The sequence below is a fragment of the Lepidochelys kempii genome, chromosome 14 (assembly GCF_965140265.1).
Source record: "Lepidochelys kempii isolate rLepKem1 chromosome 14, rLepKem1.hap2, whole genome shotgun sequence".
NCBI lineage: Eukaryota > Metazoa > Chordata > Testudines > Cheloniidae > Lepidochelys > Lepidochelys kempii.
In genome coordinates, this window is record NC_133269.1 from 22456826 (window position 1) to 22474539 (window position 17714).

Sequence of the window (17714 nt, forward strand, 5' to 3'; positions counted from 1 at the left end):
CTGACCTCGGGGGTCAGTACAAACCCCTTGGCACTTTGCACATCACCTGTCAAGGTATACAAAGGAAACTCCCTAGATCGAACGTGAATACATTCTCCAGTAGTGTTTTCTTTCTCTGCCCATCTGTACAATTCAATCCTTTATTTGTCAATTTGTGTGTGTCCAGCAAACGCAACTGTTACCAACATTTACTGATAACAATCTAATCTTTCCAAGCTTATGGCTAGGGTCACCCAACAGATCGGAGCTGGGACTCGAACCCAGGTCTCCCGAGTCCCCCTCTCACTGGCCCCCACCCCACATCGCTTCAGACAGCTCTGTCACACAACCCAGTATAGCACTGCAGGACCACCACGGTGCTGCACGGGAACTGCATGCTGGGTATCGCCTAGCCCGACGTCACCACTTGCATGGCCCCTGGGCTCCTCCCACTCCCTACGCCTTGCCTGTGGTCTTCCAGCATGCACAGAGATGTTAGATAAAACCCCCAAATGCCCCTGCTGGAAGGTTGCCCTGTAAAGCGACTGTATTTCTTAGAATCCAGACCAATAACACCCAGTGACCAAAACCAGAGAGAGACAAAGCAGGCTGCTCCCGACGGCAGTGAGGCTCCATTCACCCACCTTGTTCTAGGCTGGCTCTTCCCAGACTGACTTGGATGGCTGATTTCCCTGCAGAGCCCCCTAGTCTGCAAGCAGGATCAGGAACTTCCTCTCCACCCAGCTCTTAAAGTGATAGCATGCAATTCCAACAGAGTCCTCAACACACCACGGGGCCCTGTCCTCTCCCCTCACTTTGTGTGTTGGCTTGGCTTTGTGCCTGCTCTCACACTGCTCTCCTTGCCTGCAGTGCTGTCCCCAGCTCCTGCCTGAATCAAACCCTCCTCCCTTCTGCCTATATCCATCTATCCATCCCCACACCCATCCTGCGTTGGCCACCAGGGCAGCCGATGCCCAAACCCTCTCTCCCCATGGATTGCTGCCAGACTGCCAGGGCTTGGAGGCAGGGACCATGTTTGTAAGTTACTGGCACTGTTTCAGTGTACATTAATGTGAAGAAGAGTCACGGAAGATGGATGCGTTCAGACGAAGTGCCAGAGAAAGACACATGAAGAGGGAGAAGAGACGGGCTCTCGGGAGAGATCCACAGAGCTGTCGGGCAGCGAGAGGCACAGCTTCCTTGCACTGTCAGCTCTCTGGGGTGGGGACAGGCTTTTTGTGGTGCCTTTGTGGAGCACCTGGCGTGACAGAGTCCTGATCCGGGACGGGGGCTCCTAGGCACACCCATGGTACCAATAATAATGAATAATTATTATTATCCCTCTGGCTCAGATGGGACGAATCAGCAAGGGGGGTAGTTTATAAATATGCAGCCGGATCCCTTCTACTGGGAGAAGCCGGGGGGGGGGGGTCTCCGCGAAGGCCAGGCAGGCAGTGATGCACTGGGGAGACGACTTCCGCAGGGCACGGGAGCCGGGGTCAGCAGGCAGCCATCCTGTCTTCTCCGCTGGGCCCCGGTCCGGCACGGCTGTGTGACCTGCTGCTGTCGCTGAGCAGATGAGAATGCCCGGAGCAAACGGGGTGCGGGGGAGCCCTGGTCCGTGCCTATGTCAGTGCTCAGCGAGCTAAAGGACTGTGCCCCATCCTCAGGACAGGCTCCCAGCTGCTGTGATGGGGCAGAGAGGAGGCAGGGAGCAGAGCTGTGGAGCCATCCCACTTACGGCCCCCGAATCACAGTGCAGCCCTGGCAGGGAATTAGAGGCTGCAGTATAATCCCCAGAAAGGTCAGCAGGTGGCAGACTCCTCCCAGACAAGCGGCTTGCTCCATCATCCAAGTGGGAGCCGGCGGGGCGAGCGGGTCCTCTGGGGGCGACGGAGGTTTGCTCCCACATCCTGTTGTCAGGAGCAGACTGAGCAGGTGCCCGAGCACTAGCCCCATGCAGCCGGGCTGGTCCCCTACGTGCCCTGTGGCCGCACCTGGAGGAGACTGATGGAGTTTGCACGCAGGGTGTTCAACACGGAAAAGGGGAGCGGAGCCTCTGAAATCCACTCCCCTCAGCTCGCCCAGCCCTCGCAAGCGACAGTGACACCCCTCACACCTGCCAGCCGCTCCAGCGGGCCTGAGCCAGCGGCAGGGCCAGGAGGGGGCAGGGCCCCCGGTGCTGTTAGTCCGCGCTTGGCACCTTACTGAGCATAATACGCAGCTGACAACAGGAAGCACACGACGTGAATGTTCACCCGGGGCCAGAGAGCGAGGCTGCCAGGGGGGCTCCCGTCCCACCGGGCTGGGCCTGGCTCCCTGCTCCGGGAGTTGGGATACGGCATGTGGGGTGCGTGGTGCTGGGACCCTGTGCGCTAGGTCAGAACAACTCTCACTCAAATGTGGCCCGTCCGCCCTCTGTCATGATGGCGGGAGCCAGGCCAAACCTGAGCGGTGCCATGACCCCACAAGCAGTGTCATAGTGCCCAGAGCAGGCCCCAGCCCCACGGGACAGGAGCTGCTGCTGCTGGGTGATCTCCAGCCCACCACCCATCAGCCCCGGCCTGCACACCCTGGCTCTACCACTGAGCATGACACAGGGCGTGGGTGGGCTGATCTCTGAAATCCCTTAGGAACAGCTCCCCAGACCCGAGCACCCCCAAGACAGGGCCCTGCTGCATGAGTCCCCTGCTCCCCACATCCTGGAGAGCGCATGCCTCTCCCTAGCACACATGAGTCCTGCCCGTTCTCAGCCTGGTTCCACCATGGGGACAAGGCTGCACAATGCCCGTCTCCTTGGGTGGGGCCACTGAGGCACAGCACGCAGAGGGAAGCCTGGCCTGACACTGACGAGGCACAGATGCCATGGTGATGGGCACATTAGACATGGAGAGCTAGATAGGGCTGCCAGACAAGGAAGCATGGCTCGTCCCAAGTGCAAAATAGCCGCTTGCCTCAGTGTCCCGGCAGTGCCTAGGGTGGATAGCTGCTGCATGCGGCCCTGCAAGGCAAGAGCAGCCATGGGTTGGATGGCTGTAACTGGCTGCAGGGAGCCAAGGAGGAAACCACCTGAGTAGTGGGGGCAAGCAGGCAACTTGTCCAGAGGGGAAGGCAGGTCTCGTGGCTGAGGCTCTGGGCTAGGCCTCAGGAGAACAGGATCCAATTCCTGCCTCTGTCTCAACTGGGGCAAGTCATGTCAGCTCTCTGGAGCCCCTTTCTGCAGCCATACTATGGGGATAATGGTCCTTCCCGGGTCTACCCTGCTGGTTTAGACTGTGGGGCAGGGACCGTCTCTCTGTAGGTTTCGTGTGCAGCTCCTAGCACATGGGGCCTGATCTCCATTGATACACACATCCCTGCCTGCTTGTCCTGCTGCTGGAGGCCAGTGTGCATTGCCAGACCCAGCTCGGGTGCACTGGGCAAGGTCAGGAGGGGGCCCTTGGCGCCTCACTACACTGCTGCACTGCACTCCCTGGGGCTTAGCCAGAGAACTGCGATTTGCCTCGTTTGGATTTCCCACCAAAAGACTCGTCCGCCACGTCCCCCTCTGATCCCTTCTCCCGTTCGGCTGGAGTGCGGCTCCACCACCCCTGCAGCCAGACAGCAACCCCCTGCCGGGCTGCTAGCGACTGTGATTACAATCCCCAAGCCATCTTGCACGCGACCAGCACATGCTGCCAGCACCAAACCTGCACCCCTCTTCCGAAGAGACTCCAGCTGAACTGTATCGGGGACAGAACCTGAGTCAGGAGGAGGGAGGCATTCATAATCCATGGGCCCATTTCCAAATGTTCTGTGGGCTGCAGGGGGAGGTGCTAGAGGAGCTCCAAACACCCTGCATGAGGGCACTGGTGAGAGAGAACTAGTGCGACAGAATCACTCAAGATACAATGGTGCAAAGGCACTAGTGCGACAGGATCACTCAAGAATGCAGCAGTACAAAGGCACTAGTGTGACAAGGTCCACTGAGAATGCAGCAGTGCAAAGGCACTAGTGTGACAGGATCACTCGAGAATACAGCAGTGCAATGGCACTAGTGCAACAGGATTACTCCTGAATACAGTGGTGCAAAGGCACTAGTGTGACAGGAACATTCCTGAATACAGTGGTGCACATACACTAGTGCAACAGGATCCCTTGAGAATGCAGTGGTGCAAAGGCACGAGTGCGACAGAATCATTGTACACTGCCCAATGACACCAAGTGACCCAGTGGCAGCATTAATTCCTGTGCCCCAGTGGATCATAGTTGCCACCCTCCCTACGCTAGCCAGCGAAGAGCTTGTCTGTCAGTGCTGGTGCCGTGTTGTGTGTGCTGCAGTAGCTGCAGAGGGATCCCCACTGGGACCACAAATCCTGGCTGGCCATCCCAGCTGCCAAGCCAAGTATAAAAGTTCACCTGGAACAAGCAAGTCATAGAAGAAATAAAGAGCTGTGCTGGAGTGGAGGAATGGTGCTGAAACTCGGGGCAGCATCGCTTCAGCCGTCTGCCTGACCTCTCCTCCCCAGGATGCTGATGCCCGTCACAGTATATTTATAGGCAGAGTGAGGCAGGTACGGGACACAGCAGCAATTTCTCCCTGCTTAATTCGTGCCTGCAGAGAGGACAAGAACCCACTGCAGTTTAGCAGGGACCATCAATAACAGCCAGCCAGCTGATTCAGTGTCTGCTTCAGGCAGCAACCTTCTGCGGGCACTTCCCAGCAGGCGCTGATTTCAGGGTGAGGAGCTGAGGCCAGTTACCTCCATCCCCACATTTTGTGCAGAGCCAAGCAGATAGGAGAAACCAGCTCCCAAAATGTCCTGGGGGCAGTGGGGGAGCTGCCCAGTGCTGGGAGCTAGGGCTCCCTGCTGTCACAGAATTCACGCTGCCTTTTCCCCGCCTGCTAAAGGGACACTGCCAACCATTAGCGACCTAAAGGGGACAGGGGAAGCAACCGGCCAGGTTTCCAGGCATGTTCAGCACCCAGCAGCTCCGCTGGTGACACTTATGGCCACGTCCTCAAAAGAGCTCAACATGCAGTGTGCAGAGTGCTCCCAAACCCTGGCCACTTATTTAGGTGCCTACGTGGGAACTGAGCTCCACTGGCCGTCCAAGCCCAGGGGTGGGTGCTGAGCAGGCTGGATATGAGCAGGGCGGGGGCCGTGATGTTATTGTTAAAACAACGTTCCAAGGAGCAGAGTTTGGAGCCTGGCCCCGCCGCACCAGGGATCCAGCCCCAGCAGCCCCAGGAGGCTAGGGCATGGAAACTGGGAAGGGAAACTGACTAGAAACAGCATGAAACTGACCAGTGCCCTACCTGAGCACAGAATGGGAACAGCTTACAAGTGATAGTGCTGATCACTTACATGGCGTTTTTTGCCTGTAGATCTAAAAGTGCTTTACAAATATGGGGCAGCATTATTAACCCGCATCTGGAATGGGAAACTGTGGCAGCAAGCTGAAGTAACTAGTTCATAGTTACCCGGGAAGACAGTGGCCAACCCAGGGAAAGGCCACAACTCTCCTGAGCCCTGCTCGGGTGTGTAACTCCTAATGCGCACTGCCACGCTGCTACATCAGCCTTTAGACCCCAGTTTGCTTCCACAGCTCTCCACGATGCCACTCTCCTGTCAGACGGCAACTGCTGACCCCCACGGGGGGTCATCACAGACAGGCAGCACGGTGATGGGGCTGGCTCTCCCAGGCAGCGAGCGCAGGCAAGGGCCTGACGGGAGCAGGCTGGTGCCGCCACAATGAATCTCCTCAGACACATGGGGCAAGTGTCCCAGCAAAGGGGCCCTGCTGCTGGAGGGGCTGACAGTGGGTCTCCCAGGCCGGCTGCTGCTCCCATCAGGTGGGGCCAGCAAGGAGCAGGACTGGGGTTTCCACTGAGGACAAGCCCTAGCCACGGTGAGGGACTTAAGTCCTGAGCCCAGACTGAGAGCGCCAGCAGCCTCCAGGGCGTCAGACTGTAAAATACAGCGGAGCACTGACTGCGGAAGGAGCCAAAGGCAGTATTTGCTTTGCCACAAAGCAAAGACAGCAAGAAATGCTTCCAGATGAATACCATAACAAATCCACGCCCAGAGGGGCCTTCAGGGGCCTCACCACGCTGCACGCCATGGCCACTCACGGCTTTACAGGGGCAGCAGGAATGGAAACTGGATCCTGCTGCTTCCCGCAGCACAGACCCTGCAGTCCAGCTACAGGAGAATCTTTATGAACACCTAACAGTCCGGGGCCTATGACACACAGCTGAGCAGTTCTGATTGCATCCAGAGGAGGGCAGTGCTCTCACCTATGCCCTGGCCAGCTGGTGACATTACGCGGTGGGAAATGAAACATCTCTCAGAAAGAAGAAACCGCAGCTGTTAAATAAATGTCATCCACCCGACGGAGTGCCTGTTAGTGACACTTCCACAGTGCTCATCGGATGCCTGCTAGGAGCTCGGCACAGGCCCCAGGTGAGGAGGCACGTGGTAGCAGGTGCTGCTGGAGGGGAAAGCCCAGCACTGGTTGGGGAGCAGCAAAGGGTATTCTGCATGTATCACTTTCTCTGAAACCTAGGCCTAGCCAAGGCCAGTGTTCCTCAGCCCCCTAGGCCTGGCCCTGGTTATGATCCCTCAGCTCCCTAGGCCTGGCCCTGGCTACTCCCTCTTTGGCCCCACAGCCCAGGGTCTCGAAACAAAAGTAGGCCCGTGGCTTCCCCCATGGCAGGGGGTAACCGAGGAGCGCACCCTGCTCCTCATGTTACCAGGGGACACTGCTGGGGCTGGGAGAATGTCTGGCTCAGGAATCAGCAGCCAGGCTCATGCACGGAGGAGACAGTGAGGGCTCCAGACCCATCCCCACTCAGGCAGCCGCTCCTATGCCCCATCCCGGCGGGCGAGGTCTCTTACCTGTCAACAGCGGGGTGGTAGAGAGGCCTGCTGTCCTGAGGGGAGAGGTAGCTGCATGCCACGGAGCCCCCGGCAACCCGCACCCGGAACAGGTCTCCCACGCCCTGCAAAAGAGAAGCCCCGAGGGTGAGAATCCCTGGGTTGGCAGGTGGATCCCTGATCCCAAGGGGCCAGCACCTGGCACCAGGCACCAGGGCTGACAAAGGGCCAGGGGGCTGAGTGGGAACAGGAGGTACCTGGGGACAGGGGACCAGACAGGGCAGTGAGATGTGTGGCACGCAGGCAGCGAAGAGGAGATGCATGGGGTGCCACTAATGAAAGAGCAGCCCCAGCAGAGATGCCCCAAAAGGATGCCCTGCCCAGAGAACCAGCTGCAAGACAACCCCGGTTGGTCTCGGGGGCCATGGGGCCCCTCTTTGGCCAGCCTCTCCAACCTACCTTTATTTATACGGCACCTTCCCTCTCAAAGCACTTGCCAGACCACAGGAGAAATGCGGCTGCCACTGGGGAGGAGCACAATCTTTGCCAGCGAACTGCTATGCCATATTTCAGAGGAAGTGTAGCCTGGCGTCTCTGGCTGACACAGCACACTGGGGGAGTCAGGGACTCACTCAGGATCAAACAGGGCCAGGAGGCACCAGGTTAATGGCCTGATTCCTGCAAGCCGCTGCATGGATCGAGAAGGCACACTGCATGCTGGGATTGGATGTCTCCAGGCTGCCTCTCTGTATTAACATGGAGCCATTATTGTACCCCCAGGGCCTGCCCTTGGCACAGGCAAACACCCCGTACCCTCACCGTCACGGAAAATCAATGTCCAGAAAAAAAATGCCTGGTGTCCCCGGGCTGCTCATCCTCAGCTGCCCCAGGGCTCACTCGTGCCGCATTTTGGAAGTCCCGTGCAGCTGGGGGATTGAACTCGGTGACCTGCTAAGTCTGAGTGCGCGCACTCACCGCCCAGCTGCATGGGAATTCGTGTGCTTCGTCTGTGCTAATCCAGCTGGCTGAAGCAACTGACAATCGTTGGAGGATTTCAAACACACGGACGCCACCGGCTCTCCTGTTGTGGGGAGGGCAGGGGCTGAATGGCTGTAAATACACGCAGCTGCTATGCAAGCTTCTCACACCCCTCCGCTAGCATCGCTCCGGGCTGCCCTGCAGCCCCGCCTGCTAGTTAGCCCAGGGCCCCTCCCCACGTGGGCCAGCGCACCTCAACACCGAGCGACAGCTGCTCCTGGATTTCACTCCTGTGCCCCCCTGTAAATTCTCCTGCACTCCCGCCGACAGGAGCCGTGGGCCCCCCGCCACAGCTCTGCCAATGCCTCTCACTGACAACCCCGAGCACTCTGAACTGCTCCCACCCTAGGACTCTCAAGACAGATCTGCCAATGCTCCTCACTCCCGACCCACAACAACCCCTGAGCCTCTGCTGAGGAGAGATGGAACGATCAGCGCTCACCCCGGTCTCTGGCCCTGCAGCCCCAGTCCGGGCTCTGAAATCCCCTTCATGGGAAAACTCGCCAGGTTAACAAGTGACTCCAGCTCAGCTGGAATCTGGGCTCACTGGAATCAGCGGGAGTCTTGCCATGGGCAGGGCTGGACTAGGGAAGTGAACTTGAGCTGGTGTGGGGTAAGAAGGTGAAGCAATGGCAGTGCCCAGGTCGCAGTGGATGAAGCTAGGGACTGGACAATGAGACACAGAGTCTCTCCCACCTCACTCGCTGCTTTGGGCCAGCCTGGCATTGCTCATCAGTCCTAAAGTCACTTGGAAAATGGGCCAACCACAAGGTGGCTCCTCCCATCCCAGTATGCATATAAGCTAATGGGGACTGTTGGCTAGGCACTAGGATGGGATTCAGGAGACTTGGATCCCAGTCCTGTGATCTCAGGCATGGCTGAATCTGTTTCCCCTGGAAGCTCCTCCGGGCAGGGACTGTGGCTGTGTGTCTGTACAGCCCCTGGCTCAGCTGGGACCTCTGGATGCTACTGGAATACAGCTGGGACAGCCATCACCCGGCAGGGGCCCACAAACAGCGGAGCTGGAGTAGGTGCCCAAAGCCACGTGCTCAGCCAGATGGGCCCCCAGATGGATTCTACAGCACCCCCACTCGTGGTGTCTTGGGGCAGGCCTGGCTCAGCGGTGTATTTTGCAGCCCTTCCCCCTGCGCCGCTTACAGTTTCCCCATTGTCACGCGAGCGGATTCATCTGGGGCCATCTCCCTCCCCGGGTGATGATGTTTTGTCATGAGGACGAGCTCTCTCGGCGTTTCATTAGCCAATCCATCCCAGCTTTCATTACCCGCCGCCAGCTGGCCCCGCATCCTTTTGACAGGGACTGTAATGAGAGCCGAGGTGGGGACAAAACGAATCCATTAGGGTGACAATATTCAGCTTGTAATCTCACATTCCTCTAAACATGCATTAGAGAGAGACAGCGCGCGCCCCAGCCACACAGCCCAGCTCCCTGTGTCAGCACAGCCGTTCCTGGGTGTGAAAAGAGGGAGCAATCAAACCACACCTTCCTTGCCAGGATCTCAAAGCACTCGCAAACACGCAAGGATTTCACTCTCACAACCCTCTGGGAGGCACGGCTCACGCTCTCCATTTTACTGAGGAGGAAAATGAGGCACAGTTTCCAGGTGCCTCAGTTTCATAGAATCATAGAATATCAGTGTCAAGGTTCTTCCCCCACTCTGAACTCTAGGGTACAGATGTGGGGACCTGCATGAAAACCTCCTAAGCTTACTTTCACCAGCTTAGGTTAAAACTTCCCCAAGGTACAGATTAATTTTATCCTTTGTCCCTGGATCTCCACTGCCACCACCAAACTCTAACTGGGTTTACTGGGAAACGTAGTTTGGACACGTCTTTCCCCCCCAAATCCTCCCAACCCTTGCACCCCACTTCCTGGGAAAGGTTTGGTAAAAATCCTCACCAATTTGCATAGGTGACCACAGACCCAAACCCTTGGATCTGAGAACAATGAAAAAGCATTCAGTTTTCTTACAAGAAGACTTTTAATAGAAGTAAAGAAATCCCCTCTGTAAAATCAGGATGGTAGATACCTTACAGGGTTATTAGATTCAAAACATAGAGAATCCCTCTAGGCAAAACCTTAAGTTACAAAGAAGACACACAAACAGGAATAGTCATTCTATTCAGCACAGTTCTTTTCTCAGCCATTTAAAGAAATCATAATCTAACACATACCTAGCTAGATTACTTACTAAAGTTCTAAGACTCCATTCCTGGTCTATCCCCCGCAAAAGCAGCATACAGACAGACACAGACCCTTTGTTTCTCTCCCTCCTCCCAGCTTTTGAAAGTATCTTGTCTCCTCATTGGTCATTTTGGTCAGGTGCCAGCGAGGTTACCTTTAGCTTCTTAACCCTTTACAGGTGAGAGGATTTTTCCTCTGGCCAGGAGGAATTTTAAAGGGGTTTACCCTTCCCTTTATATTTCTGACAATCAGGGTTGGAAGGGACCTCAGGAGGTCATCTAGTCCAACCCCCTGATCAAATCAGGACCGATCTCCGACTAAATCATCCCAGCCAGGGCTTTGTCAAGCCTGACCTTAAAAACTTCTAGGGAAGGAGATTCCACCACCTCCCTAGGTAACGCATTCCAGTGGTTCACCACCCTCCCAGTGAAAAAGTTTTTCCTAATATCCAACCTAAATCTCCCCCACTGCAACTTGAGACCATTACTCCTTGTTCTGTCATCTGCTACCACTGAGAACAGTCTAGATCCATCCTCTTTGGAACCCCCTTTCAGGTAGCTGAAAGCAGCTATCAAATCCCCCCTCATTCTTCTCTTCTGAAGACTAAACATCCCCAGTTCCCTCAGCCTCTCCTCATAAGTCATGTGTTCCAGACCCCTAATCATTTTTGTTGCCCTCCGCTGGACTCTTTCCAATTTTTCCACATCCTTCTTGTAGTGTGGGGTCCAAAACTGGACACATTACTCCAGATGAGGCCTCACCAATGTCGAATAGAGGGGAACAATCACGTGCCTTGATCTGTTGGCAATGCCCCTACTTATACATCCCAAAATGCCATTGGCCTTCTTGGTAACAAGGCCACACTGTTGACTCATATCCAACTTCTCGTCCACTGTAACCCCTAGGTCCTTTTCTGCAGAACTGCTGCCGAGCCATTCGGTCCCTAGTCTGTAGCGGTGCATTGGATTCTTCCGTCCTAAGTGCAGGACTCTGCACTTGTCCTTGTTGAACCTCATCAGATTTCTTTTGGCCCAATCCTCCAATTTGTCTAGGTCCCTCTGTATCCTATCCCTACCCTCCAGCTTATCTACTACTCCTCCCAGTTTAGTGTCATCTGCAAACTTGCTGAGAGTGCAATCCACACCATCCTCCAGATCATTTATGAAGATATTGAACAAAACCGGCCCCATCACTGAGACAGGAATGGCACTAGTTACCCTCTTCAGCAGGTAGTTCTGAGGGTTAATTCGCTAATGTTTGTACCAGACACTGACACATACAATGTGAACAGTGTGTGCTGTTATCTGCCTCCTGCATTCCCTCTGGGAACCGAGGCGGGAGACTTACCATTCCATCCCCCGCGCCCAGATTTGTGGCAGTAAAAATAGCGCCTCGTAGCACGATCAATGCGTTCGGGTCAAAAGCCACGCTTCGGATGGTATGAGACACAGTCTGTTCTCAGCGATGCCAGTGCAGCCCCACTGGCTTCAAAGGGGGGGGGGGGAAAGAATCCAATTCTCACCTTTTAATAGCTTGCAAGGTCCTGCACAGAACCCAGCCAGGAGCTTATAGCAAATGGAAAGGCTCCTTTATTACTGAAAGCACCTGCTTGGCTGTATTGTAGGGACGCTGCCTGCTCTATCCCAGCACACAGGGGTCTGACCTGACCAAATTCTCCACACGTCATGGGCCAGATCCTCCTTAACCCATTGACTCCAGTGGAGCTGTGCCGATGTCCGCGGGTGGAGGATCTGGCTCTGTATCCTTCCAGCACATGCTGCTTAGTTAACCAGACTGGAGAAGGTTCTTTATAACAGATGCGTCCCCCAGAAACCATAAAGAGCCCGAGAGAAGCTCCACGGCTCATTCCAAGCCCTAAAAGCCTTCCGTGCAGGAACTGGGGGCACGTCTACACAGCAGCCGGGTGCTGTCATTCCCAGCTTGGGCAGACAGACACACGCTAGCTCTGCTTGAGCCAGTGCGCTAAAAAGAGCCGTGTGGCTGTGGCAGCCTGGACTACTCACCCAAGGGTGATCCCATCCCAGAGCCTAGGTATGTATGTGGGTGGCTAGCCCGTGCCACCCCCCATGCTGCTATTTTTCGACACTAGCTCGATCAAAGCAATCACATCCCCCAGCGGGCGGGTGGGCATATCTCACAGAAGCTGTACTGGATCGTCTTTGCATGGGGAGGGGCCGTGTTAGTTAGCAGAGCATCCTCCAGGATTCGTGAAGAACCCCATAGACAAACTCCAGAAGGCAAAGTTGCCTACAGCCATTGTGGAAGGTCCTTTCTGGCTCACAGTTTGCGTGTATGTCCAGAGAGGCCACTCTGGCAAGCAGAGAACACCCAGGGAGATGGGAACAGGATACAAGTGAGACCAGTGCATGATTACGGCTCACAATGCATGAGGTCGGCTCACACGCTAGCGGTTGCTGCTCTGAATACCTGACAGGCACAAGCACACATGGGAGCTAATGACAGTAAAAGAAGGGTCTGGTTAGCATGCCCAGCCATGCACAGAGAACTTATCCTGCCCGTGGGCATGAATGCCACAGTACTAGCTCCCATCCACAGCACACGAGGCGTCGGACTCCCACAGCTCGCGCACTGCAGGTTTGCACAAGGAGCTACTTTAGCAAGGTCCGAAAAAACCAAGGGGTGGGTTCCCTCTGCCCAAGCAGGCTGTGAATGGGACAGTCCTGTCCAGATGCAGTGACCATGTTACACTTTCCCCAGGTACTTTCAGTCTGAATATCTGAATAGCTTTTCTATTAGATGAAGGAAATGAACCAGCAGAGAGAGATCAACTAGACTGTCTCCCTGGCAGAGCAAGTAGTGTGTAACCCAGTCTATCGCTCCGCACCTGCACTAAACAGAGGACAAGTCCGCATGCGAAGGAGGGGTAAACAGCAAACAGAACCACATCCTCTTCCACTTACCGCTACCTAGCCCCCCAGGAGAAATGTGCAGAGACAAAGCAGATGTAGAGGGACACTGCTAAGGTGAAGGCTGGTCTTGCAGGAGAGATACAGGAAAGCTCTGCCCTTTTCCGTTGCGACCACAGGCAAGTCACTGAGGCAGGTAACTAGGTCCATATTTAGGCGCCTACCTAAATGGCCTAGTTCCCAGAGGTGCCAATCTCATCTCTGCCTAGGTCACTAGGCTGAAATTTCCCCTTCTGCACAAAGCCCAAGGCACCTCGGCAGTCCCATGTATGCCCTGGGAAGAGTAGAGTCTCCCTTGGTCTGCCCAGTCATGGCTCAGGTATATGCAGCAGGGAATTATGGGATGTGGGTGCCGATCTGAGGGTGGCGGGAGAGAGAAACGGCTGCCAAATCTTCACTGTTGCACTAAAGAATGGAACCTTTCCCTGACGTTAATATTACCCAGGATTTTGCAAGCCCCTTCCATCAAGGATCCCTGGGGCTTGGTGCCGTCCACATTTTACACACGGAGAAATGGGTGCACAGAGAAATGAAGTGAGGCAGGAACCTATGCAGAAAAAACAGCAAAATAAGGTTAATGGGACTTGAGCTGCATTTCCTGGAATGAATCTGTCCCTGGTCTGGGTAAGGCGTGAAAGGTGCTGTTCCCGACCAGACCGAGGAGGATTTGAAGCTGGACCCTCCTGGATCCAACAAGGCCATTTGCTATATCTCCCCACAGAACACAAAAAAGTCCTTGGTTCTGGATCTACTAGAGAGGGCGTCTGCCAATGGTGCAAAGGAAAGGTTTTGTGGAGGAAAGGCTCAGAGACAGAGACAGAGAAAGAAGATCAGGACTGGAGAAGCAGAAGGCCTGAGGACGTACAGTACAAGCTGTAGAGGGACAGACATACATGGGGCTTTCACATAGGGAAAGGGAAGGTGGGAAAGTCTAGACCGGGAAACAGCAAAGCTCCTCCCAGAATCTACCCAGCACAGGCTGAGAACCAGTAATGCCGTGCTTGAGCACTCAGTCCTCAGTCAGAGAGACGGCCAGCTCCACCCCTTCAGAAGGTGACGTATTTCTCTCATGGTTCCACTGTCCCTAGCACCCGACGATCAGACCAGCCCAAGAAGGGGGAAATGAGCTGAGATCTAATGGGGGAAGATATAGCAATGGGCCTCTCTCACGCCAACTGTCATTCCCCTTTGGGCCAGTGGCCAACATTTGGTGCGGCTGAGTATTGTGAGCTCTTCAGGGCAGGGCGCGAGTGTTTGTACAGAACAGAGCACAATGTGGCCCTGATCCAGACTGCAGCCTCCAGACACTGATTTAATACCAATAACGAATCATTAGATCTGGTCAGAAATGGGGGTGGGGGAGTTATCCTACGTACTGGCACATCCTTCCTTTCTCACTCCAGTGGAGAGAGCCCCCACTGAGAAGCACCCGTGCTATGGGGCTCTATGAGCTGCTGGCCCCAGCCTTTGAATCTGAGTGCCAAGGTGCCCATGAAAAATTCTTGGAAGTTCTTGTTCCAGCCGGACTGGTTCACTCGTCCTTGTGCACACGGTTACTATGACGATGACCCATGCTCCTGCCCCAGGACATTATCTGGCGCTCTGCCCCGCAAGAGGATCCAGGCGCTTCAGAAAATACCCCGGCCTGTTTCCCTGGCACGCACCAGTCAGCAGGAAGCAGCCAGGCACTGGCTTGATTTTCAGCATACGCAGCACCAGAGCCAGGCAGCCTCGAGGCACCGCGTGACAGATCGGTTCTCCAGCTCCACAGGAGGAGATGGAAGAGCCCGATTTCAAACAATGACACAGATTAGAGATGATCAAAGACACCCACCATCCATCAGCAGCAGCTCAGCCACCCAGCAGCCCTGCTTTCTTGAGACAGAGGGAGCCCAGCATGAGGGAAACGGCCTTCATTGCCCATGCAACGGGCTAATTCAGGGCCTCTGAGGTATGGCAGAGGAAGGGAGCCAGGATCCGGTGGATTGGCCAAGTCCCAGTGAATAACGGCGAATACGACCCTGCTGATGCCAGGGAGGCCAAGTCGGCCTGTTTATTAGTGACTCTTTTTCCATCGTTCAGCCAGCTCTGGCTGGGGCAGCGGGAGCCTCCTGCAGAGATCTCCCCCCTCGACTTTTCCAACATCCCCTGAGAGAGACGCTCCAGAAGACAGATGGCTCATTCATGGCCTGCGATAGCTCCACCCGGCTTAGTGCTGGACACACGCCGAAATGTTCCATGTATCTCTGAATGCAGCCGAATGCCTTTGGCTCGGACGTCTCATGAGACGGCTAGGAAAGTCCCAGCCACTTAAAAACCACATGGCTTGTGCTAAATCCTGACTAACAGGCAGGCATCTTTTGAAACAGATTGGACTGTCCTGGTATGGCCAAGCTTCATCTGCTTCCAGGTCAACACAGCTGAGGGGTCTGACTCGCTCACCCTGGTGTAAATCCGGAGTGGCACTGGTGTGAGGGGAGAACCAGGCTCTGAAGGCTCTAACTTGCTCTGATGTTTGGGAGCCAAGCTCTATGACTGACGTCTGACTCTGCAATGCACTGAGCCAGCAGGGACTCTCAGGCAAACAGTAGCTCATTGGGCATGGCGAAGGGGCATCCGCGAGCACCGAGCAGCGGAGTCGTGTGGCTCTTTGCCCTGCCACTGCCGGTGCTGTGCCAGAGCTGGGGCTGACAAGAGGCCTTCAGTCCGACGCCTGTCGCCAGCGCTACATTCCTATGCATGACAAAGCCCTTGTGTTAGGGAGGAGTTTGCTGTAACTCAGATGCCAATTGCTGCGTTGCTGGTGGATTGGGCAAGGTTGCCCTGCCCTCATCGAGGGCACCAGGAAGGTCCCATTCTCCCAACAAGCAAACTGTATGGAAAGAAAGTAAGAAGCTTCCCCCCTCCCTGGCCAGGATGTGAATATTCAAAGACTCACGCTGTGCCAGCATGAATATGTATGAGCCTGAGGCAGAGAGGGCTCCGACAGGATTCGGCGTATAGTGCAGCTCAGAAATACATGGCTTTCCCCAAATTCCTGCCCGTAACTAGAGCAGATGTCAGCCAGCTAAGGGCACATGGGCTGGACCTGTGCTGCTGGACGACTTCCCAGGGCAGCCAGCTAGGAATGTGGCACTTGGCCTGCGTCGGGGCACACTGTGCTCTGCTCCTGCCTGGGGAGAAGGCTTTGTTTCACCTGAAACAAAGCTGGAGCAATAGTAGGGGAATGGGATCAGAGGAAGGATGGTTCAGCGGTTACAGCACTAGTCTGGGGCACAGGAGACCTGGGCAGAATTTCCTGTCTGACTATAGCCAGGTCAGTTAGTCACTCTGTGCCTCAGTTTCCCACCTGAAGAGCGGGGATAGTTGCACTGTCCAGCCATACAGGGGTGCGGTGAAGAGAAGTACATTAAAGATTGTGAGCAGCTCAGTTGCTATGGCAATGGGGCCAGAGAAGTGCCCTGGACATCTCTGGACTTAGAGAGGGCAGTGCATGGATTTCCACAGGATGGCAAAACCCCAGGAGTTAGGGGGACTAGACCCTCAGAGATATGGGGTGATCTTTTGCAGCCCAACCCCCACATGAGATGAGCCCCAATGACTTTGCATAGCCCACAGCCCCCTGCCAGCCATCGCGCTGTGGCCCCCATGGTATTTACCTGTGGGGGTTGCATACCAGCTGTTAGGATATAGATATTCAGGCCTGTCTGTAAAGGCCTATACTCTAAGAATTTAGGTGTATTCTTATCACTTGGCTAGTTAGAGGTATAAAAGGAAAAATCAAAATCACTGTCTGCCAGTGTAAGGTCCTTCTCTTACTGTGACAGTCTGAGGCCCTGTTCTTAGGCTAAGGCCTTTGGCTAAGCAACAGACACAGCAATAAGCTGGGAAGCAACTGGTCACATCCTCACATTCCAAACTAGTCACATTGAAAGAAGGTGCTATTGGGCTGTTAGGAACACAATCCTGTCCTGATGGTGCCTATCACCTCTAACCAATTTATTTGAGCATAAGCTTTCATGAGCTACAGCTCACTTCATTGGATGCATACTGTGGAAAGGGTAGAAGATCTTTTTATACACACAAAGCATGAAAAAATACCTGCCCCCACCCCACTCTCCTGCTGGTAATAGCTTATCTAAAGTGACCACTCTCCTTACAATGTGTATGATAATCAAGGTGGGCCATTTCCAGCACAAATCAAGGGTTTAACAAAAACGTCTGGGGGGGGGTGGGTTGGAAAACAAGGGGAAATAGGTTACCTTGCATAATGACTTAGCCACTCCCAGTCTCTATTCAAGCCTAAGTTAATTGTATCCAATTTGCAAATGAATTCCAATTCAGCAGTCTTTCGCTGGAGTCTGGATTTGAAGTTTTTCTGTTGTAATATTGCAACTTTCATGTCTGTAATCGCGTGACCAGAGAGATTGAAGTGTTCTCCTACTGGTTTATGAATGTTATAATTCTTGACATCTGATTTGTGTCCATTTATTCTTTTACGTAGACTGTTCAGTTTGACCAATGTACATGGCAGAGGGGCATTGCTGGCACATGATGGCATATAAGTTTTACTATATAGTCTGCAGTCAATCAGGAAGTGAGGGAGGGGGTGGGTGCGTGGGGGGGAAATGGGAACAGGGAATGGGGGTGGGGAAATTGGAATCATATTTAGCTAAAGGGGGAAAT

The 17714-nt window shown here is 54.6% G+C and overlaps 1 protein-coding gene across 1 annotated transcript in view; it reads right to left on the reverse strand.

Annotated features, from left to right (window-relative positions):
* The window catches only part of USP43 (ubiquitin specific peptidase 43), a 186078-nt gene that overhangs the window by 11449 nt on the left and 156915 nt on the right, over nt 1-17714 (reverse strand). The window contains exon 9 of the mRNA XM_073310194.1: nt 6861-6964. Within this exon, the coding sequence (XP_073166295.1) occupies nt 6861-6964 (104 nt within the window). The remainder of the gene's footprint in view (nt 1-6860; nt 6965-17714) is intronic.